The sequence below is a fragment of the Homalodisca vitripennis genome, chromosome 1 (assembly GCF_021130785.1).
Source record: "Homalodisca vitripennis isolate AUS2020 chromosome 1, UT_GWSS_2.1, whole genome shotgun sequence".
NCBI classification, from domain to species: Eukaryota; Metazoa; Arthropoda; class Insecta; order Hemiptera; family Cicadellidae; genus Homalodisca; species Homalodisca vitripennis.
The window spans coordinates 36,455,377-36,481,559 of NC_060207.1; the positions used below are offsets into that span (position 1 = coordinate 36,455,377).

General features: G+C 37.7%; 1 protein-coding gene across 2 annotated transcripts in view; it reads left to right on the plus strand.

The window, feature by feature from the left end:
• Positions 1 to 26,183, plus strand: part of LOC124359824 (GTP-binding protein Di-Ras2) — a 66,881-nt gene that overhangs the window by 28,268 nt on the left and 12,430 nt on the right. For both annotated transcript variants that reach the window (XM_046812899.1, XM_046812890.1), the window contains exon 2: positions 22,254 to 22,436. In XM_046812899.1, the coding sequence (XP_046668855.1) occupies positions 22,299 to 22,436 (138 nt within the window). In that variant the 5' untranslated portion in view covers positions 22,254 to 22,298. The remainder of the gene's footprint in view (positions 1 to 22,253; positions 22,437 to 26,183) is intronic.

The following is a 26,183-nucleotide window of genomic DNA, read 5'->3' on the forward strand; positions in this document are numbered from 1 at the left end:
AGAACCGATTGTAGTCGATCTGATTTAAACGAAAGAGTACTACCCCAGAATAGTATTTTATGTGTACAATCAATACCTATATGTTATACATCTAACTTTTACAATATACATAATTATGTACTTCCTTACGTTAACACACTTTGAATTTTAATAAGTATTTGTAACAAATCTTAACAAAACAATTATTACAATACAAGATTTTTCCGGACATTTGCCATCGTTCAGTGAAACAAGAAAACAGTAACACTACGTTTCGAGATCTGCAATCTGATCTCTTCTTCAGGTAAAGAACTAACCTAATACATAATTACAAACTAAGTTAAAATAAACAAATCTTACTAAAGCGTTGTGGCACGCCTAAGTCAGGAATCACAACCTACATGTTGTTGTCAACTTCACTAACACTAAAGACATGCACTTAATACAAAACTATACAATATGAAGACGCATTGTGACCTGTATTCCGTAGTTTAGTTTTAATGATTAGTGTTTTGTATAGTTTTGTATTAAGTGCATGTCTTTAGTGTTAGTGAAGTTGACAACAACATGTAGGTTGTGATTCCTGACTTAGGCGTGCCACAACGCTTTAGTAAGATTTGTTTATTTTAACTTAGTTTGTAATTATGTATTAGGTTAGTTCTTTACCTGAAGAAGAGATCAGATTGCAGATCTCGAAACGTAGTGTTACTGTTTTCTTGTTTCACTGAACGATGGCAAATGTCCGGAAAAATCCTGTTTCCTTCACAATCCTTCCATCGTCAAAAATAACCTTTAAACAAAGAATTACAATACATTTACATGAGTTAGTTCTTGTATTAGTGAACTCGTATATTTCCATTAATTCTGAACCGTTGTGGCAATTAAAACTCTTCAGAACCCTCATAATTAAAACTCATAAATTCATCTCTTTATTTTAAAAAGTGAAAATTATATTTGAAGGTTTCGCCAAAAAAACAGTTAAAGATTTAAATAACATTAAAAGACACATAGTTTAAATTTTAAAAAATACTTCAGAACGTTAAGAATTAGGTACCACATCGCATACCACTACATAATAATTTTGGAGTTACGATTATTTAAACTTATATTTAGATATTTTAGGTGCATGATAAAGTCTTAGTGGATATTGTTCTTTAGCATGTAATTTCAAAGGATATTAATTGTAATTAAGAACTTGCACTGTTTTTATTTATAAATTCACCAAAATGCTCCTTTGGCTGGACGTTGAAGACCATGCGACACATAGATTTACTGCTGAAGATGGTTATAATTTAAAACATTAATATTGGTTGTGTATTAATTTTCATTATAAAAGTAGCTCTCATTAAAAACGTTTAGATATAAACAATTGTTTGGATACAAATATTTTTTCACACATTTACGTTTTATAATACATAATAAGCAGCTTCAATAAACAAGTACTAATTCACTTTTAAGGATGAAGATAGATTAGTAAAACTATATAAATGAATATTTTAACAGGACTGAAATATACTAACAAAGATCAGTCATTTATCGTTAGGACTTTACATTGTATCGGATCCTTTAATACTCGTTTTGTATGGGTTGTATCGATTTATTTCTTTAAAGGCAATATAGAGTTCGATAATAAAGTACGTCTCCCCACAGAATCCGACAAACCCATCAGGAAGATGTCACAGAAATTAAATATTATAGACTTGAAACGTATGCATGCAACCTCAGCAAAACCTGTTACGCGTGATCAATAATTGTAATATCTCAATAAAAAGAAAAATTGTACTGTCTGATATTCACTTTTGTATTTATTATATAATTGCATATATTTATGTGGAGTAAATAGGGGATATGTTATAGCTGGCACATTAAAAAAAGGGGAGTTCGTATATTAATTGTTAATTTATATTTTCTTAAATTCACGATAAGGTCAATATTATAAGTTCGATATTTTGATAACATAGAAATAGTACTATAATATAGCTCATTTTTCAGTTCAAGGTGTCTTAGAATATACCTTAACGTTCGAGTGGGGAAAATTTGTTTTTATCATTATAGAAGTTGGTACTATTGAAAATGGGAAGGTGTTTGCTCGCAGAAGAAGAAAGTGTGTTTTTTTTTGTAACGGCCAGGTTTCCTAGGCCTGGTAGTTGCCTCTCAGCCATCCGGCTTATTGTGCACCCTCTCCCAGGTTTAAGCTGTATCAAATCCCAGGCCTTTACAAAACCATGAGATCTTCTGAACAATGCTTTCCTGTTCCAACCCCTCTTCCGTATGCATAAGAACACCTAGGGATCTTGAGCGTTTGCTCTGTAATGCCGGACATTCAAATATGACGTGCTTGGCTGTTTCGTCAGCCTCGCCACATTTCCTGCACAGTGTTTCCTGAACTAGAATACCTATGTTGAACTAGAAAGTGTGTTGGTAGCTGGTGAATTTTTTTTATTTATATAAGAGATAGCTTTCAAGTAGTAATAGAAAAAGCTTGGATTATTAAAAATAGTTTATGATCTATACAATTCTATGCTTCCAAATATTTTTTAAAATTCAAAATTGTTATATTATAAAAATTGTTCAATTGAAAGCTAAAAATTACTGCTGCGCAATCCGTATAACGTTTCTTAACTTAATTCATGAACTTTATATTACAAATTGTTGTTCAAAAAGTAATTAAGAATAATACTATGTTTAATAAACTATAGAAGTAATTTATTTCAAAATTTCTTTGACTAGGATCGTTTAAATGGCCGCAATTAAAACAGAAAGTATCAACAATTCAAGTGTTAAAATCGGCAGTTTAATTTAAAGTGTAGTTTGCTGACAATCATTAGTTCACTTACAAAGAAACGTCATTTGTTCATGTCAGTCAAATGGATATCGGCTGTAAAGAAACGACCTTGAGATTCGACCCATAAGAACAATGTTAAACCTCATACCTTTTTACGCTCTAATATGTGTATAATTATTGGTATGTGCCCCATTGTAAAGATATAATAAACGCTTTTGAGTTCTTTTGAATATTTAAACAACCAAGTAAATAACTGATCTATTTAACTGAATAACTAACCAATAACTAGACAAAGAAATAAGAAAAACGTGTTTTTTTACCTCTCCACAAGAAATTGTAGGCGCCTAAAGTAGGAGATGTAGGTAGTTCTTTTAACCCTGTTAAAAAAAGTATAAAGATAAATATGAGAGCTATTTTCAGTTTTAACATGAGGAATAGCTAGATAGTGACATGCATTTTAATGATTCATGACTTCAAGACTACATTTTAATGAAATGTAACTTAAGAAAGTGACACGTTTTTAATAAAAATTGTATGATAAAATCCCTATTTTCACTTTACTGTACAAATTTCATACCCTTAACTCTAACCAATTTTCTCTGAAGCAAATTTTTAAAATGCCCCTTAATGTTGCTTCAAATTACTACAAATCATTATAGAATGTTAAAAAATTCTATCAATTTTTCCTTTATTTGAAACGATTTCTTAAAGAGTATGAAACTATGTAACTATGTAACAAGAATTTTTTTCGAAATAAAACAAATTAGTCCAACAAATTACATCACTTTATTACTACTCAGTTTGGGTAAATTCAAGTATTGTAAAGATAAGGATGTTGGAAAAATCTAAAAATATACTATTTAATAGTATATTAAATTACTAATAGTATCCAACGATAACCTAAGATATAGAGGTATGATGGAGTTAAACTATCAACATTTTTATCCAATCGCAATATTTCCCCGGGAGGCGACGCAGCATGGCGCCGTGGCCTTGGCTCCTTCCCCCAGCCTGGCGAGGATCCAGATAACGTCCCTGACCTACTGTAGTCCATACATCATATTGCAGTTATGATACTGCCGATAAGGCGCCGTGTACTTGGCTCCTTCCCCCAGCCTGGCGAGGATCCAGAAAACGTCCCTGACCTACTGTAGTCCATACATCATATTGCAGTTATGATACTGCCGATACGGCGCCGTGTACTTGGCTCCTTCCCCCAGCCTGGCGATGAACCAGAAAACGTCCCTGACCTACTGTAGTCCATACATCATATTGCAGTTATGATACTGCCGATACGGCGCCGTGTACTTGGCTCCTTCCCCCAGCCTGGCGAGGATCCAGATAACGTCCCTGACCTACTGTAGTCCATACATCATATTGCAGTTATGATACTGCCGATACGGCGCCGTGGCCTTGGCTCCTTCCCCCAGCCTGGCGAGGATCCAGATAACGTCCCTGACCTACTGTAGTCCACACATCATATTGCAGTTATGATACTGCCGATACGGCGCCGTGGCCTTGGCTCCTTCCCCCAGCCTGGCGAGGATCCAGAAAACGTCCCTGACCTACTGTAGTCCATACATCATATTGCAGTTATGATACTGCCGATACGGCGCCGTGGCCTTGGCTCCTTCCCCCAGCCTGGCGAGGATCCAGAAAACGTCCCTGACCTACTGTAGTCCATACATCATATTGCAGTTATGATACTGCCGATACGGCGCCGTGTACTTGGCTCCTTCCCCCAGCCTGGCGAGGATCCAGATAACGTCCCTGACCTACTGTAGTCCACACATCATATTGTAGTTATGATACTGCTGATACGGCGCCGTGTACTTGGCTCCTTCCCCCAGCCTGGCGAGGATCCAGAAAACGTCCCTGACCTACTGTAGTCCATACATCATATTGCAGTTATGATACTGCCGATACGGCGCCGTGTACTTGGCTCCTTCCCCCAGCCTGGCGAGGATCCAGAAAACGTCCCTGACCTACTGTAGTCCATACATCATATTGCAGTTATGATACTGCCGCTACGGCGCCGTGTACTTGGCTCCTTCCCCCAGCCTGGCGAGGATCCAGATAACGTCCCTGACCTACTGTAGTCCACACATCATATTGCAGTTATGATACTGCCGATACGGCGCCGTGGCCTTGGCTCCTTCCCCCAGCCTGGCGAGGATCCAGATAACGTCCCTGACCTACTGTAGTCCACACATCATATTGCAGTTATGATACTGCCGATACGGCGCCGTGGCCTTGGCTCCTTCCCCCAGCCTGGCGAGGATCCAGATAACGTCCCTGACCTACTGTAGTCCATACATCATATTGCAGTTATGATACTGCCGATACGGCGCCGTGGCCTTGGCTCCTTCCCCCAGCCTGGCGAGGATCCAGATAACGTCCCTGACCTACTGTAGTCCACACATCATATTGCAGTTATGATACTGCCGATACGGCGCCGTGGCCTTGGCTCCTTCCCCCAGCCTGGCGAGGATCCAGATAACGTCCCTGACCTACTGTAGTCCACACATCATATTGCAGTTATGATACTGCCGATACGGCGCCGTGGCCTTGGCTCCTTCCCCCAGCCTGGCGAGGATCCAGAAAACGTCCCTGACCTACTGTAGTCCATACATCATATTGCAGTTATGATACTGCCGATACGGCGCCGTGGCCTTGGCTCCTTCCCCCAGCCTGGCGAGGATCCAGAAAACGTCCCTGACCTACTGTAGTCCATACATCATATTGCAGTTATGATACTGCCGATACGGCGTCGTGGCCTTGGCTCCTTCCCCCAGCCTGGCGAGGATCCAGATAACGTCCCTGACCTACTGTAGTCCACACATCATATTGTAGTTATGATACTGCTGATACGGCGCCGTGTACTTGGCTCCTTCCCCCAGCCTGGCGAGGATCCAGAAAACGTCCCTGACCTACTGTAGTCCATACATCATATTGCAGTTATGATACTGCCGATACGGCGCCGTGTACTTGGCTCCTTCCCCCAGCCTGGCGAGGATCCAGAAAACGTCCCTGACCTACTGTAGTCCATACATCATATTGCAGTTATGATACTGCCGATACGGCGCCGTGTACTTGGCTCCTTCCCCCAGCCTGGCGAGGATCCAGATAACGTCCCTGACCTACTGTAGTCCACACATCATATTGCAGTTATGATACTGCCGATACGGCGCCGTGGCCTTGGCTCCTTCCCCCAGCCTGGCGAGGATCCAGATAACGTCCCTGACCTACTGTAGTCCACACATCATATTGCAGTTATGATACTGCCGATACGGCGCCGTGGCCTTGGCTCCTTCCCCCAGCCTGGCGAGGATCCAGATAACGTCCCTGACCTACTGTAGTCCATACATCATATTGCAGTTATGATACTGCCGATACGGCGCCGTGGCCTTGGCTCCTTCCCCCAGCCTGGCGAGGATCCAGATAACGTCCCTGACCTACTGTAGTCCACACATCATATTGCAGTTATGATACTGCCGATACGGCGCCGTGGCCTTGGCTCCTTCCCCCAGCCTGGCGAGGATCCAGATAACGTCCCTGACCTACTGTAGTCCACACATCATATTGTAGTTATGATACTGCCGATACGGCGCCGTGTACTAGGCTCCTTCCCCCAGCCTGGCGAGGATCCAGAAAACGTCCCTGACCTACTGTAGTCCATACATCATATTGCAGTTATGATACTGCCGATACGGCGCCGTGTACTTGGCTCCTTCCCCCAGCCTGGCGAGGATCCAGAAAACGTCCCTGACCTACTGTAGTCCATACATCATATTGCAGTTATGATACTGCCGATACGGCGCCGTGGCCTTGGCTCCTTCCCCCAGCCTGGCGAGGATCCAGAAAACGTCCCTGACCTACTGTAGTCCATACATCATATTGCAGTTATGATACTGCCGATACGGCGTCGTGGCCTTGGCTCCTTCCCCCAGCCTGGCGAGGATCTAGATAACGTCCCTGACGTACTGTAGTCCTCACATCATATTGCAGTTATGATACTGCCGATACGGCGTCGTGGCCTTGGCTCCTTCCCCCAGCTTGGCGAGGATCCAGATAACGTCCCTGACCTACTGTAGTCCATACATCATATTGCAGTTATGATACTGCCGATACGGCGCCGTGTACTTGGCTCCTTCCCCCAGCCTGGCGAGGATCCAGATAACGTCCCTGACCTACTGTAGTCCACACATCATATTGTAGTTATGATACTGCCGATACGGCGCCGTGTACTTGGCTCCTTCCCCCAGCCTGGCGAGGATCCAGATAACGTCCCTGACCTACTGTAGTCCACACATCATATTGCAGTTATGATACTGCCGATACGGCGCCGTGTACTTGGCTCCTTCCCCCAGCCTGGCGAGGATCCAGAAAACGTCCCTGACCTACTGTAGTCCATACATCATATTGCAGTTATGATACTGCCGATACGGCGCCGTGTACTTGGCTCCTTCCCCCAGCCTGGCGAGGATCCAGATAACGTCCCTGACCTACTGTAGTCCACACATCATATTGTAGTTATGATACTGCCGATACGGCGCCGTGTACTTGGCTCCTTCCCCCAGCCTGGCGAGGATCCAGATAACGTCCCTGACCTACTGTAGTCCACACATCATATTGCAGTAATGATACTGCCGATACGGCGCCGTGTACTTGGCTCCTTCCCCCAGCCTGGCGAGGATTCAGAAAACGTCCCTGACCTACTGTAGTCCATACATCATATTGCAGTTATGATACTGCCGATACGGCGCCGTGTACTTGGCTCCTTCCCCCAGCCTGGCGAGGATACAGAAAACGTCCCTGACCTACTGTAGTTCATACATCATATTGCAGTTATGATACTGCCGATACGGCGTCGTGGCCTTGGCTCCTTCCCCCAGCCTGGCGAGGATCTAGATAACGTCCCTGACCTACTGTAGTCCTCACATCATATTGCAGTTATGATACTGCCGATACGGCGTCGTGGCCTTGGCTCCTTCCCCCAGCCTGGCGAGGATCTAGATAACGTCCCTGACCTACTGTAGTCCACATATCATATTGCAGTAATGATACTGCCGATACGGCGCCGTGTACTTGGCTCCTTCCCCTGGCCTGGCGAGGATCCAGATAACGTCCCTGACCTACTGTAGTCCACACATCATATTGCAGTTATGATACTGCCGATACGGCGTCGTGGCCTTGGCTCCTTCCCCCAGCTTGGCGAGGATCCAGATAACGTCCCTGACCTACTGTAGTCCACACATCATATTGCAGTTATGATACTGCCGATACGGTGCTATGTAATTGTTACATTCTCATGTTATGTTCTTATAGGTTCATTAAATTTTTTATATAGTACCATTTAATTATGGGTCATACAAAATCGAGTGTTTCAATTCTTAACGCTCTTCGGACTTTCAGGAGAATTTTATGTTAAATTCACTAGTTTCTAAGATAAATTTCTTGAATACAGATAAAGTACATATTTTTAATTGATGTTATAAGAATGTAAATGGCCTTGCTTTTATGATTAAACCCAAAAAAATACTGAATATAATAATGTGAAAATTTTACATTATACACATGAGTGTATAATGACTTCAAGGAGTATACTGATTTTTATTAATTAATGACTTAAGGAAATATTATTTGTTTAATTAATATGCTTAAATATCATTTAGAAGATGACCTGTTTTGAATATTTTTCAGAACAAAGTAAAAACATTTTACTATCTGAAGCTGCAAAAATTTTATATTTTTATTTTCAGCAGTTTTTATTTGGGCCTGATTACAAAATACTCAAATTTACTACTTGAAATGCCTTATGATTTCACATGGTAGGATATAAAGAGTTTCGAATTTTTCTTTGTTATCTTAAAGAATCATGAATTAAAAATAAAAAATATTTGTACAAACCGAAAATCAATTGTATCCCCGTAATTGTTTTAAGGCAATTTTATTACACATCCCGCCCTCTCAAATTGCAGGCTCAGATAGGCAGAACAAAGGCAGTGTACAAATTGCCGTGCAGAGAATGCGCAGGCGCTCAGTAAGTAGAGTGTCTGACAATAAACCGATGTTTACAGTCGACTGGCTACACTTGTCCAGCCCCAACTTCAAGTGCTACTACGGTAATTGCAATTAACTCTCGTACACTGGGTCTGGCCTGCCATCATCGACCAGCGCGCTTAGTGTTCTTGCCCTGCCACAATCGTTTCTTTTATTTGGGTACGCACGTTTACTGAGACAAGAAGAATCTTTTATGGTCTATGTTCGTGAATTGGCTTCAAAAACCACGTGTTGCAATACAATTGAAATCTTTTAACTTACTAACATAGCACTGTAGTTCATTTTTTGTATCAGTTGTGTCAAATATGTGTGTACATTATCTTTAATGATATAATCCATTATAGGTTTCTTCTCTTGTGAAATATAGCGATTTTTGTGGTACGTATGTCATCGATGTTATATAACTTATACAGCATGTATGCATGAGAAATATGTTATGGTCACATGAAAACGGGCTCATAGCTTTGCACGCAATGTTCTGCTGAATAACGTTTTAGGAATACCATTTTTAAACGGCATACCAAGCATTCCTGAGGTAAGTGACGATAATTGGGAAGTATCTCCACTTCCTGATCCATTTTTTAATAATCGGACTTTAAGTTTATTGGGCAATGTGTTGGGTGTTCTGAAATCGGAGAGTTGAGCAAATTTCATAAGTTCCTAATAAATAACTCAAATTTTCTCGATATTTGATTAAATAACTTGAACCGATTTTATTGGTTTATTGATTGTTTATACACAGCAATTTGCCGCTTATACACGACTAAACAATATAAAAAAAATTAATCATTGATAATTTATTTTACTAATGCAACAATAATACTAATATTAGAAACAACAGTAAAAAGAAATTAAAAACTACAAAAAATGAAAACTAATACAGATAAGCATGCACAACTTTAATAGCAGTTGAACTTCTTTTATTTTAGACCACCGGGAAGTAATCGACTAAAGTCGGACTTGTAGCTGGCGCAAGCACTTATTATATAATATGGTGAAAGACTATGCTAATTTGAAACTAAAATTGGCACATTTGAGGTATATATAATTTTATCATTAATGAAAAATTTCAACACTTCGTGCATAATTTCTTTTTTGTGACAGAAGTATAAACATAAAATATAACATTTATAATATTTACGTGATTAGGTTGGTTCCCTAAAATGATACAGTTTTACGCAGACCATCCAGCTCGCTGCACTTTTTTGTGGGTCATTAAATTGTCGCTCTTTGAAAGTATGAATATCTATAAACCTCATACAATACACTTTATCCTGCTTCCTGACCTCTGTTCGCTATATTATCATATTTCCTTGGTTCAGTCTAGGAATTGTCTAACATTTCTTATAGCTAACCAATATCGTATTTCTCACCAGTACTAAACAGACTTCCTCCTTTTGTCCTCTTGAGGGTTTCCTTGGCCATAAAAAATCGTACTTTGTGTCAGGCGCATTGCTGTGTGATTCCACTTACAATAATTACATCTCGCTTCACTCGTTTGTTTCCGCAAGTTGCAGCTAGTTGAGTCAGGTTAATTAAATCCTTGTCCCTCTGTTTTATTCCTTCAGCTACTGTAAAATAAAAACAGCATTAGCGTTAACCTAGTTTTAGGTTGAGTTTTCTAAATAAGAAAATATATGAGTATTTATTACGCACGTGTAAAGCTAGCTGACAGTAGTTAATGCAGATAAAGACAAACCAAATGAGCAGTTGCATGAACATTCAGTGAAGCCGTTATGCGGCACGTGGTCTAGTGTACTCCTATATAGTTAATTACTTGCACGGGTTCGTATCAGTAACAATAACTATTTAAAAGGGCAATCTTCAGTGAAATTATGGTTAGCATTGAACTGAGTACTGCTTATCTCCAACAAGCGAATAAAGTAACTTATAGTTATTTCTATTTAGTTGGGCTTATTTCCCTCGGCAAGATTGCTAAAGAGTCGATGTATCGCAGTATTTGGCATAGGTGAAACACGTATCACAGAAACACGTGTGATCTGAGATGTGATCTCTATCAGTAAAATATTGTTGTACCCTAATTGAGAATAAAAACCAAAGTTTACGACTTCAATGTATTTATAGCAGATTCTTAATTTCTCACAAGTGGCTGCGAAAATAAAAATAATAATGCATTACTCAAATAAGAGCAATAACGACGAAATTTGGACCATTTTATAAATTATTTACGAATTTTTGAAACGTGTTGGATGAATAACTTCTAATAAACAAACATTTTAATCCGATAAATTTATTGTAATAAAGTGAAAAACAATAACTTATTAGATAATTTAGAAAATTTAGATGAAATGAGACAACATTTTCACCAAATAAATTTTAGCCGAGACGATAGGTATTTTACACCTGCAGAAAACTCTGATGTTAATGGTATTGAATGTTATGTTTTTGTATTCTAGTAGCAAATTGTTAATTTAAACTGTAATGTACCTGTGGAATGTGGAGAAAACTAGGACAGCAGTAAAATATTCTTAACGTAAACATTAAAATAGTTTAACTTTTCTTAGTTTTTTTTTTCTCGTAAAGGATCGATTGTACACTTTTGTAGGATACTTATTTATAAAGTAAGAACATGAAATTATCTTCAATTTAAATTGGGGAATGCTTCGGTTTATATGATTAGAACCAGTTCTAATATAGGATGACTTTTTTCTCACTGTCGAAAATTATAGAGAACTCATAATTTAAAAAATGGTTTAACATATCTATGTCGGCAGTGTTAGTACCTTAAAATTGTTACGTGGATTGACATCTTTACAGATCCTCAATCCCTATTAACGACCGGAATTTTTCTAATCCTGACTATTCCAATAAGAAAGATAGAGAGACTCTCCAGTGTTCACATCACTTTTAAGATGATAATAACAGTAGAAGGGAAATAATTAAGAACTAGCAAAATAGGGTGTTTACTCTAGCGTCGGATATTTCTCCTCTGAATATAGAAAAAAGCATGATATTCATTCAAACCGTCCTCTCATTAACGTTCAACCTTTTTGAATCACCATACAGTTAGATACCAAAACTTTGAATCTATTACTCAGTCAATGAAAACCCCCCAAAAGATCATTAATTTTGGAATTTTGTAGTGATCTATTTTATATCCCTGGGACTAATAACAGTACAATATTTTGTAATAAAAACTTTTAAAGCTGTATTATCAAAATAGTTAACAAATCTGCATCGTAAAGTCTCCCTTTTTATATCTCAATTAAATCACATTAGTTTTCTTTGTTTTAAAAGAGAATGCATTTAGCTTGCCGTAGTTGTCTAATAGTATAGTTTGGAATACTAGTGGTCTAATTATTTTATTGTTTTTACAAAATTTGTCACCGTCATGAAATAATATGATACAGGCCAAAAATCTAGGCTATAAATTTACGAACATTTCGTAATAATCAGCCATTTCATTCTGAAATTTAATTTGAATATTTTGCAATAAAAAATATTGGACGTTGTTCTACTTTAACGACTATTGATATAACAAGAAGCGATACTATGATTAATATAATGTAATTGCATGGAATTTACTATTAAATAATAATGTTAATTTATTTGTAGTTGTACATATTTGTAAACAGCTTCATCCAATTATGTAAAATATTCAGACTCACTACATTTTAATGATAATGCCCATGAATGATTTTGAAATGTTCAAATTGTATTTCAGTTGAATATTGAAAAACTATTAACCCCGTGATAAGACTCCAAGTACAAACTCTCGCCATTACTTTCTTCGGAACAGAATATTATTTAGAGGTTTCCCTGCTGTAGTATAAATACGAAGAGGGTCAGAGGAGATACTGCAGCCGAGGACGTAATGTTTCCGGGAGGCAGGGTCGAGTGGAAGCCATCATTTCCCAATATCCTGATTTATTGCTCAGACCTGAGACCTTGGATGTTCCGAAACGCTCAGTCCTAACCACGGTCTGGGTCTCGGTACATTTATCCAGGGTAGTGTTGTAAATTTTACACTATGTGAATTATCAAACGGAGAATTTAATTTTGGTTCCCCCACAAACAGAGACGCCGAGCACTTGTATTTGTGTGGGTTGTAATACATTCCGGAGATTCTGAGGTGCATATGGGGTTTTAGCAAAGTCTTATTTACGATAGATCGCAAAGCTAAACTCGTATGAAAACTTCGAACTCTTAAACGAATAGTGTAACTCAGACTGGGTGGGGAATTGAATTAAAGCAATCCGGAATGGAGTATATAAAACTATTAAGAAGTAAGAAATTAAGATCTGAATCCTTTATGCCAATACCTGACAGCACAATAAGATTATTTGTTAACTGATATAATTCACTGTATAAACTAAAATAATCTACTAAAATGGATATGAACGGTAGGCCTGCATGATTATAAAATCGATGGTGAAACCGCTAATAGAATTCAGAACGAATCACAACAACTACTGGCGAAATGATTGAAGAAAATTGGACATAAAGCGTACTTATTTAAAAATACTTAAAGTAAATCATTTCATTATATTAGAATGGAAACATTTTAAGCAAAACAAATAGAGTCTCATATATATATATGACAAACACTCTCTCTCCCCCCCCCTCTCTCTCTCCCCCCTCTCTCTCCCCCCCTCTCTCCCCCCCTCTCTCCCCCCTCTCCCCCCCTCTCTCAATGTGTGTGTGTGTGTGTGTGTGTGTGTGTGTGTGTGTGTGTGTGTGTGTGTGTGTGTGTGTGTGTGTGTGTGTGTGTGTGTGTGTGTGTGTGTGTTTGGTAAATTTTACTGATTGAACAAAAACTAGTGACCATTTTTATACTAGTGCATTTTAAATCATAAACAGTTCAGAAGTTCCATCATTTACTTGGAAATTTTTATCCGGTTTTAGAGTTATAAAGTAAGATTTGACTTTAGTTTATATCACCTCTAAAATACAAATATCGTAATTTTCGTACAAAAAGCTACGTGGCCATGACATAAATTTACAGTAATTTAAAGTCTTTAACTGAATATCTATGCGCATTTTTATTACATTATTTAAACTGGATGGTTTAAGGTTTCTGAAGGAAACGGGATTTTCGAGACATTTTCTCTACTTTAGCGATACAAAAAATCATAACAAAACTTTCCTGACTTATGCATGTAACAACGCTTTGTTATTATTTGTAAATTTCACTTAGTCCGTTGTTATATGTTAAGTTAGTTATCCATCTCAGGAAAAACTTCCATCAGGAAGTTATCCATCAAATTTCAAAACTTAGTGTTACAGATTTGTGGTATCACTGAACAGAGTCCATGAAATCTCGTGTAATTTCCATTCATATCATCTTATAATAAAACATTGATAAATGATGAAAGATAAACAGAATCAAGAAAATATACAATTCAATTTGGTCAGTATTCAACATAGTAAACATAGCTAATATGCACCTCATTGACTTTGCTATGAAGTTACTACCACTTAACAAAAGAACTAAATAGCACGCCCACCTTTTAGAGGAAGACAGAACATATTCAAAGTTTGGAGTAAAGAACTAAAATTTGTTATTTAAGAATAAAAATATTATTTTTATAATACTATAAATATATTAATTTGTTGCTGTTAATTAATTCATGCACATAGCAACATTTTAGTGCTATTTAGTTTTAAGACATTTTAGCATGTTCCTGCAAATAAGTAAATGGTAGTGACGATGCACAAGTTTTTATAAAACTATGTAAAATGTTATATTCAATAAGGAAATGTAATTGCATTTATTCACAGTAAATTAAAGATTGTTAAAAAAACTGTATTGGACAGCACAACATCTAAGATTTAATGTATAAATAATGCCTTCGTAACAAATGTTTAACGAGGTTGTGTGGTAATCAATAAATCTGTTTGTTTTAAAATTCCTCCAGCTTTGAGTCGATGATGACGGGTCATAAATTATTCAAGGTCCACGAGTAATCAGCTACTGAGAGACAAAGGGGGTGGAGAGGTCACAGCAAAGAGAATTACTGTCCCAGGAGAGCTCAGCGCTACCGTGCATCAGTCGTGGGCGTTCTTTCGGTTCAGCTCAAAATATTTTAAGTTTTGCCATGGGAAATGGTACATTATACAAGTTTTTTTTTTAACACAAATAACAATATTTTCTGGTAAATTATAAAGTACATTAACTGTCACCAACTGCTTCGTAAGCATAACAGAACTGTCATGCGTATTACTTTCTAAAATGGCTAACCAAGCATTTTTGAAATGAGGATGCTCATGGGGATTAACTCTGAGATGATGATCATTGAAAGCATTCCTAAGATAAATTATGGCCACCGCTAGATTTCTGAGATAAGCGATGGTAATTGGAATCCTTTCTGTGATAAATGATGCCTATCCCAAACATTTATGACATAAGCGTGATATCAGAAATATTTTGAGATAAGCAAAGTTCACCATGATTATTTCGGAGATAAATGATGTTTATCATACGTATTTCCGAGATAAATTATGGTCACTGGAATCCGGATCATTGAAAGTACAAGTTTAGAGGCATATGAATGGGATCCTTCAAGTTGAAGAGGAAACTCAGCCGTAAAATCGGAGACAATATTCATTTCTCATTAGATATATCTGATGCAGCATGAATACATATGTTCACGGCCAGAGACAAGATTGCCTCTGCTACCTGATACTCGTTTCATTACAGCATGAATTTTCAGTCAATTCTAACTTAAAAACCAACTTAAGACTAGCGAATACATTTTGTAGAGACGACGCATGGGTTAACAGTAATATCAACAAGAACTCGCCTTCGGCTCGCTGGGGGCTACGCCCCCAGGCCCCCAAAGTAAACGCTTGCAAATTCGGGGATAAGCGGAATTCGGTGACTGGTTAAGTCCGGACATTAAGTAAATGACAAGGGATTTAAAAATTGACCTTTTTCTTAGATTTTTTTCCGGATTCGTAAAAACTTTTGACTTTGAGGCATTTTGCGGTTAAACCGTTAGAGATACGACAAAAAGTGACTGGACCTTTCTTGTTGGAAATTTAATTTTGTCTTTCGATTGTTCCCTCAGATCTGATCTACGACCTATGGTTTTAGCCAGAAATGAGCTCGGGAGAAAAGTCTGCACGGGTCAGCTATCTTGAATTGTTTAGTATAAACATAATAAAAACCGACCTCAAGGCAGTATTTTAAGTCGAACAGGGGGTTTAATATCACCAGGAGACTATCTAGTCAAGGCGAGAAATTTCCCTGGGTGGGTGATTAATGTTAAGGAGGTTTAAGACAAGAGGGGTTTAATTTCGTCAGGATATTGTCTGGTCATATGAACAAATTCCCAGGGGGGGTTAACGTTACCGGGGGATAAGTCTCCAGGGGGTTATCTGGTCATACCAGGATCTTCCCAGGGGGGGGGTTAAGAGATTTGGTGACTGGTAAAATTCGGACATGAGGTCATGGCAGGAAATTCCCTGGGGGGGTTTAATGTTAACCAAGGGGGGTTAACACATCAGGGGGTTTGAATGTACAGGAGGTTATCAGGTCATACCAGGAAATCCCCGGGGGGGGGGGTTAATATTACCGGGGGTTAATGACACACTTGGGCCCTTTTTTAGAGGGTATTGTGTCTGTGAACATAATAAATATTCCTCTGTCCCTATCTACTATTGACGCTTAAGCTAACGCTCAGCCAACTCCCCGAAGTCACTGAACCTTTTCTGTAGATCACGTGATTTCCTAAATCCCGTTTAAAAATTTGTTTTGAGTTACGACCAACCGTTTTAGGCCGCTATCAAGCCCGGAATGTAAATTTTTAGGCGAAAATGTCCAATATTTTCACTTAATCGCGTTTTGCGGTCAAACTAAGGGAAATATAGTAAAAAGTCACTGGACCTTTTTTGTAGGTCATCTTATTTCCTAAATAAAACGTTAGTCTTATTTTGACCTCCAACCAATGGTTTTTCGCCGCTATCGACCCCCAAAAACAAAAGTTTCGCGTAAAAGTTACAAACAAAATTGTACATAATCACGTTTTTCGGGCCAAACCAATCGAGATAGGGCAAAAGATTACTGGACCTTTTCTGTAGATTCGCGCAATTTGCTAATTTGATGGGTCAATCAGATTTGAGCTACGACCAACGGTTTCGGCCGCTATCGGGCTTGAAACATTATTTTTTATCGAAAAAATCTCTGGAATTTCAAATGTTCGAGCGTTTTGTCGCTTAACCATGGAAGATAGAGCAAAAAAGTCATTAGACCTTTTTTGTAGTTCACTTCACCTTCATTCCTGACCATGAATTTTCCGTCAGATCCGAGCTAGCTCCAACGGTTTCGCCCGCTATCGGGCTTAACAAAAAATGCCTGCAGGGGTGAAGAATGCGCGATTTTTTGGGAATTTTTTTGAGGGTTGAAAATGAAAAATTCTCACTTTTCGGGATTTTCCTGGTGGTTACACGTGGAAAGCTATCTGTGTACCAAATTTTCAAGTCTCTAACTCATCTGGAAGTAGGTTAGAATTAGTATACGTGAGTGAGTGAGTCAGTCAGTCAGTTACACATGCGGTTGTATATATATTAGATTTTGATGGCATTTAGTTTGTAAAATTTTAAGTTGTAAGTTTTAAAGTTATTATAGACTAACTTAAAATGAATTTGGAACAGTTGCTATCTGTTTACAGATAAGCAAATACTTTCGTAATAGGGTTTATTTAAGTGGTGTGTACGATTTTACACTAGTTTCCAATAGTTTTCCCAATCCTACACTATCTGTCACAATAAAAATTTTGCATATGAAACCATAAATAGTCAATTTTCCTGGTCCGATACAACAAACAATACACAAATACAGTACGTGCGGTAAACAAGTATTCACATGACTCTTGGAAACTATGAAATATTCACACATTTCTGTCACTATCACGTCGTTTTACCCAACTATACTGACACTATATTCAGCACATTTTTTAAAAGGCATTCTGAGAAGTAATATAATTTACTCAGATACTGTTCTATGAGTAGGGTAAGATATCCGGTACTTGCAAGATAAATATAGATACAAACAATGATAATTTGTGTCTGCCATGCGCCCTGTTCGTGGCCAAGACTCACGCAAGTATTACAGAAACAATCCTAGAATCAAATCAATACGTTAGGATAACGTTCAGAGACAAACTGATAAAGTTATGAAAGTTATGGGTACGGCCAGAGTAGAAATACCTTGGGAGGGTGGGAGAAATACTTGAGTTTAACAAACTGCGAGAACACTTTACTACCCTACCAAACTAGACTTGCGCTATGTCGGTCAAATCTGAACAGAAGGTAAAGTGGTGATTAAGTTTCAAATCAATGAAACTCATATATTTGATATTCGTGACCTTTTTCAGGATAGGTAGATTTCATAGAAATATTCCTATTTCAATAATCTTCATGACAGAATTTATCTGAAATATTTTACATTTTTCCCGATCATGGCCTTCAGGTACCCAACAGTGATCCAAAATGGCACTTTTTAATATCAAACTATTTAAAACAATTTCTACTCTCATATTTTTATCTCTTTTAAGGTTTCGTGAAGGTAGGTTATATCTGAGTTATTAGGTATGTATCTAGATCATTTACAATTTTTCTTGTTACATGTTTGTTTTATATCTCGTAAGGTTACTTGATTCCCCAGAATGATTAGTTTCTGAGTAGTTTATAACGTCCAGTTGAACATATACAGGCTACAGAAAAAAAACCCATGTGTCACGTACTCGTATATCTGGGCAAACCCCCATGGATGTCTAGGAGAGAGCTTCACTAACCGCTTTACTGTCAAAATGTTGGGATAAAAGGTTGATCAATCGGCATTTTGATCAACCTCCCCTCATCCGATATGACATATATGCAAAGTATTGGTTTATGACCAATAAAGCATTTGGCTTTGACTATGTTGTATGTTAAAATTGTGAGACATGTTCGCATATTTTGGAATATTTCGAATAAAAACAAACAGTTTTGTAATTTTCACATTACGTGTCCTGTTTCTCATGAATTTAGCTCCAGTTCACCTTCGTCTTAGCGCAGGTCAGGATTCAATTTGCACCTCATAAAACAATGAGAATACCTCTTTCACCTAGATTACGCTATACTGTGTAGTGTGGGTTTTTTGTTGAAACGATGAAAGGAGTTCAATTTGGGGTTTTTCGTCGCCGACTTTCTTTTCAGACGAACATGATTTAATGAGTCAAGTCTGTGACAGCGTCAGATTCTAGAGGATGCACTAAGAGGAAGGTCAACTGGAGCTAAACTCAACATCCACATCTTTCAAAAGTGAAAACAAATTAGCTGAAACGTTTTTGGGATGCCTAGGAAGCCTTTGTTATGAGATGAGGAAAAGGTTTGTACAAAGCCGTGGGTAAAGCTGTCACATGTCTCGATAGTTCTTAAGGTGTTGACGACACCTTCACTCTTATAGCTTCAGTTTTATGTTAGCAGTTCTTTAATTAAGCCTCACACTTCCAATTAATATTCTACTATTTGATTTAGTGTTGTAAATCAAATTAAATTTCAATGTAAGTTGTACACGAAATAACTGAAAAAAAATAACTATCACCAAAAGTTCAAAATGAAACTATATTGTTCGCACAGAGACACTTACTACTCTGTAATGAACTAGAGTGACAGGGAAACGGTGTAAAGTACGTAACGCCCGAGGTATAAGAGAAGTAAGGTTTACTCGTACGGCCGTACACGAGTGCTGTACACTTGAACGTGGCGGCAGCGCGGCGTACAGAACAACATGCATCACCTGATAGTCGTGTACTGTACATAATTTCATCTATTGTTATACTACTAGTATACGGAATATGCCATTAACTGTGTATAAACATATTCTAAAATGTTACAGTTCTGAATATGTTACAAGACTAGTGTAGGAGATGAACGCCAATTTACATTGTATAAGCACACAACCTGGGGTTTCTTTAAATATTTAGACGAATTTTTGCTAGTTACACTCCCGCTAGTTTTGGTAGGAATCGAAATGTTAGGATATCAAAAGGGTTAAAAATACAAAATGATATTTTTTCAGATCATAGTTTTTGTAACTGTGCGCACTTAAACCTCACAGTTTGACACATAAATATTATCTTTTTTAAGGAGAGGCCGATCCTTTTTTAGCCTTATTCTGCCCGTCCTCATGGACCACTGACCTGGACGAGAATCTTATTAATTAGAATAAAGGGGAGAGTAGATGTAGTACGTGCTACGGTCACGGGCAGGATTTGTACTTGTGCTAAAAAATAATAGTTAATATGAATGTTGAGTTTAGCTTCAGTTCTCCTTCCTCTTAATACAGCGTCTGGAATGTAATGCTGTTGTAAACTTGATTGCTGGAATGAAGAGCTATGTTCGTCTGTAGAGATCGAAAAAAGTCGAAGACGAAGAAGCTGAAAACATTTACTTCGATTCGACGTCAGAGACACCTAGAGGTGTCGTATCGTACTCTTGGATTTCATCTTACGTACGTGGGAGGGCGCCATCAGTTCAGCTATCATTTTAGGACAGCCATGGCTGTCAAAGATCAGCCTCATCAAAATCAAGTGAGGTAATAATAGGAGTCTCGTAGGGTTCGGTACTAGGACCAGTTCTGTTCCTCTTGTTTGTGAATGACCTCCCAAACTGTATTACCAGTACTGGTGCAAATGCTAGAATTTGTTTTTTTTTTTGGAGACGATACTCCCTTAGAGTGAGAGCCCCAAATCGCTTGGACCTTTTGACTGGCTTCTTCTGAATAAACAAAGGAACAAAATATCTTGGTGGTTTCAGCATTACTAGCTCGTAGTAAATAATGAGAAAACTCAAATGATTAACTTTTCTATCATGAGTTCTCAGGATTTGGAGTATACTACATTTTGTTTGGGGGATAGAGAGATTTCGTCTGGTAACTCGCTAAAGTTTCTTGCCATTCAGATTGACAATAAATTAAGCTTCCACGATCATATTGAGCTCGTCTGTAAGGAACTAAGCTCGGGGAATTACGTTATAAGAAACCTATCAAAGTTTGCTGATACCAGAGTGACCTTGGCCGCTTAGTATGGGCTGATCTACCCCTTTCTCACATATGCTGTAGTTGTTTGGAGATGTGAAATTGTAAGCACACAATATTTTTCAAACTCCAGAAAAGGGCGTTGAGGAACCTCGTAGAACTTCATGTAGGTCGCTTTTCAGGGAGGCCAAAGTACTAACATTCCCATAGATTTTAATTTAATTCGGTTATTTTGAATCACCTAATATAATTAACTATTACGTATTATTGTTGACGCTATGTTGCAGTGCTACTATGTCTGTCAATAAAGAATTTCTAAGTTCTAGATTACAAAATATAAAATGTACTGTATACAATCTCATTGCATCATTAAGTGCACAATTGTGTGCACTACGATGTTACTGACACGCAAGCCCGTACCGGTTTCTTCAGACATTTTACCGGGTCCCGGGCTCGGCCGAATATCTTTTCCAAGGCCCACCAAAGCGGAGCACGTCCCTGCTGGCACAATCCCTAAGCACGGTGGAGCAACCGAGATTTCTAAACACAACGTAGAAAAGAACTTGGGTTTTCAAGTTTACGTATCAAATTGCAAACCATTTAACGTCCAGAGATGTATGTGTGTGAAGTTAAGACCCTTCGTTAATTATTTAGACCAATTAATTAGTACCGAACTCACAGTTGGAGAGCCCATTACAAGGCTACAGTTAAACTGTCATAGATACAGTTATTATGTTCCGTGGTGCTGATTATTTAAAATTAACGGGTTAACTTATTGGCCATCAGAATTAATGAATGTTATAGGAGCTACGATGACCATAGTTTACGGTTCTGAAACAAATCTTGGCAATTCAAACATAGTGGGGTACAAAAAAGTAGAAAATTTAAATTTCGGATCTTTCTTGTGATGCGTTTACAAGGATTATTCTCGTTTAGAGACTTTTGAGAGAGGACCATGAAATATTAAATGTAAACGATTCCGGTCGCTTTTACTTGATTTCAGGCGTCCGCGTCCTAGTGTTCGTTAATAATCCGATATTACCTTAGGTTTGAGGCATATTACTGGAACACTAGACTTATTTGGGAAATATTTGTAATACATTATCAATCAAGAAATACCATGTAGACATAAAACAGGAATTATTTGAAAGCCTTTTGATAAATTATAAGTTGTTTGATGTTTTTCCATAATGATTATGATATTATTTATATATGAATATCTGAATATATTTAGTCACTATATTCTGTTTCTTTAAAAATGAAACAATATGATTTCAAGTGATTCACGAAATAATAACATTATCGCTTTGTAGTTCAATGATAATACATTGTGTCTATTTTGTTCAACAGGGTTTTGCAGATGTGATGCAACTTCCAGGAAGTAGAGCTCAACATGATTGTCCCCGAGTAGCATTGCAGTAATCTCTGCGCCCGTTTGTTTAGGTGTGGAGTTAGTGTGAACCCGAGAATCGGCGGAGTCGCCCGAACATGCCCGAGCAAAGTAACGATTATCGAGTGGTCGTGTTCGGCGCGGGAGGAGTGGGCAAAAGCTCACTGGTCCTCAGGTTCGTCAAGGGAACGTTCCGGGAGTCCTACATTCCCACCATCGAAGACACCTACAGACAGGTATCTCTGCAGTAACAAATCCTTCAAGTGATGAAATTTAAAATGTCTGCTTAAAATAATCTGATACAACGGAGTACCGAAGGAACCGACAGAACATAATGAAAGTCATATCTGCCAATCCATCAAATCAACTTCATCACATGTGTATCTACGTTACGTGATAAAATGTAATATGATCTTACTCAGTTTATAAACTGCGATTTTATCGTTACTTTCATGGTTACCCATAAGACCAATGTAAAAATGTACCTTTAAATGTTGGCCTTTTGACGCCAAAATTAATAAGAGTTCTTCTTTAGACCAAGAGAAATCTAAATACAAACTTTCAAGTCTCTATGACCTTTCTATTGTACGGACGGACAGACAACGGTGTGATGTTAAGGACCTGTCGAGCCCTCAATAAAGGGGATAAGTTAGAAGTTAAAAGTCTTCTTTGCCACTTAACCTCTCTTTAAGCAGGCCACCGTTGCTGTCTCAGGAGAATTTTAACTACTCTGTTGCCACCAAAGTCCGCAAAAATGGCTCAGGATGATGGCCACAAGCCAAAAGGCTCACATAGCAAAAAATGAAAATACCATTAACTTCTATACATTATTAAAAATCTGATTTGGGATTAATTTGTTTTTCCTGGTTCATCTATATTTCAAGATGGTAATTCGTAGGATCTAGAGGGTTATTCCATAACAATATTGCAAAAATAATAGAATTTATTAGCATACGAAGAGTTACAAAGTTATGAAAGTTGCATAAAACAATGTTTTTATATTAACAATTTTTAATGTGCATTACACAAATTTTAATATACACTACAAATTCACGAGGAGCATTAGTTCCTTTTCAAATATCCAGGTGTTTAAGAATGGTGTAAAATTAAACAGTTGGTACTTCTGTTGGCATGAATTGGGGAGAACGCTGTGGAGATAATTGAGAAAGTATGCTCTTGATTCTAAAACACCAACTCGCAAAGCTATTGAGGACATTCAGATACCACAATCTACAGTATGGCATGACTTGCACAATCAGATGAGACTTAAACTGTACAAACTGCAACTGTTACAAGCATTAAAGCTTAGTGACAAGCCAAAGCGCAGAAATTGTCCAGTTACTACGTATAACTGAACTATTGCGAGCGGTATTTACTCAAACTAAACTATTTTGATCTTAGTAACTGCAACCTTTTCAACTTATTTTTATTAAAGACTCTTTGTCTGGTATGGTTTATTTATATGAATGTCAGCCTGTAGAAGATGTGCTGCGCAATCCTGAGGTGCGCAAGTTTTTAAATGTTATATAGCCTGACCGTTGGATTGGTCGCTCTGGGTATTACGACATATCTCCGTGTCGCTAGCCGTAATGATTTCTAATACCTTGGAATTTTATTCTTCTAAGGGTTCAAAGACAAATTTGACTACCCTCCTATGTTTAAAAATCTCAAAGGCTTAAGAAAGCCCATAACAGAAGCGTGAATTTCATAACATAAAAAATGTTGCAGAGTGTGAGGTCAAAGTTGGAATATAACTTGGATAGTTTCAGAGTAACTAACGCTCATAGCGATCATTTGTTGTGAATATCACAATTTCTGCAACACACGTTAAAATCTGTTGTTATTGTTATTAAATTGGTAACGCGTTTTAAGCAGCTTTTGTGACTTTTCGTCTGCAAATAAATTAACCCTAGTTTTACACCATTCTTTTTAATAAAGCAGTATATCAGAATGTAGGAGGTGCACTATTTAGTAACTATATAATAATCTACTGCCACATTGTGTCCTTGGCTATTGCTGCGTAATACTATGAACCTTAACCCTTATACTCGCTTAGATCTCTTCTGGTCTTGATTACTTCCTATACAACGTAAATTATGTTCTTATCAATAATCATTACAGCTCATAGTAATGATACAATATCAGAGCTCAATCAACTTTTTTAAGTAATGCTGCAAGGGCATGGTGTAGCCATAATTCCTATTTTCTGTTTTAATATTAATATTGATCCTGAATTTCTATTAGGAAGTTCTCATATCAGCTGTGTTTCTTCCCAGTAGTTTTGTGTAGTAACTACTTTTCTGACAGTAGTTAATTAGTTAAGTAGTTAATTCTTTCTGACATACTTCATCGTCATTTTTATTCAATCTCATTGTTAAACTGCAGAACGAAGGCTGTAAGGGTTACTGTATTTGTTAGGGGGCTGATAAAAGTTTCCAAGAAGTTTCTCCGGAACCGTCTCCTTACCTCTTCCTTCACAAATCCTTGTTTATATATCCCTGTGTATTTATACCTTTAAAAGTTTACATTTTTCCCAATACATAGACATCCCATACTTCTCAATTTAAGGCGTCAACACATCGCTTTTTTATTCCTTAAAAAAAAGAAAAACTCTAAAAAATCATAAGAGTTATTACTATAGGCAGATTTCTAAGATGTCTACCTAATGTGGAATTGTAAGTTTATCTCACTGATACTTGTTAACACAACATCTGTCACACTGCAACTTTCAAATTTTGCTATTGTGATTCAGGCTCTTACTTCTGATTTACTGGTTTTTGATGTTATAAGGACAACAAAGATTTCACTCAGCGACACACAAGTTTTTTTTATTATCATGCCAGCTGTTCTTGGTAAAGAATCCTTTGGCTCCACCTCAAAAGCTTCGGGGAGGGACAATATCCGTACGGCCGGTGTCTGTTTAAGCCGATTCTGGTTGGTGGCAATGCCAAACACCAATTGGCCAATAATGCATTTGTACGATGTCAGATATTTCGGTTGTAATTTGTTGTTACTATGATGAGGAACATATATAGTACTGTTTGTTCTTTCTCGTATCGATGGACACTTACAAACAATAATCAAAGTTTTATCAGTGGATGACAAATCAAGTGCATAACTCAGGAATACGATAAATAACCTAGAATTGGTTTGTAAAATACCCCTATATATATATATATATATATATATATATATATATATATATATATATATATATATATATATATATATATACAGTACTATCTTCAGACTAAATATTAACAGCTGTTGCTACTTAGTATTTCCAGATCATACTTGGTCTGAAACTTGACTTTCATCTAGCGCTGCGTCACTATTTGTACCTTATAAGTAATAAATGGGGTACGGAATACAACACCAACTAACCAAAAGAGAGAGAAAGGTGTTTTGATTGCTGTTATCAAACAATAGATGTGGTGCCTCCCAGAAAATGTGTAGACGTTCTCTACAAAACATTATCTGGAAGTTTTTCATATAGGTATTTACAGTGTCCGTGTATGGAGGTAAAAATATTTTGTTCTTCTTCTTAGATTTTCTCGAAAGTGAGACGGGATAAAAGACGACATGAAAGGAATGATAGGATATGTGCCTGTGCCCTCAATACTGACAAAATTTAGTTCCCATAATTCCCACACGTTCGAAAAGTGGACATGGGAAAGATGGACGAAAGATAGAAATCCTTGTAAATCTCAGCGCTGACTGTTATTTAACTTTACCAGTGAAGATCGTACGGCTGGAACAGTTGAACAGACCATACCTCGTCACGCCAATGTCAGAAACTGGTACAAACATTGTATGTGAGCAAACAAAAAGTAGGCTACTACTATCTATACTAACAAATTATAAGCACAAAACAAAACACGTGGTTATGGATATTCATCCACTCACGGTAACCGCTGAGAGCAATCCGGGAATAGAGAACGGTTAAAAAAGGAAACCCTGGCGGTTTTAACTATTAACAATGT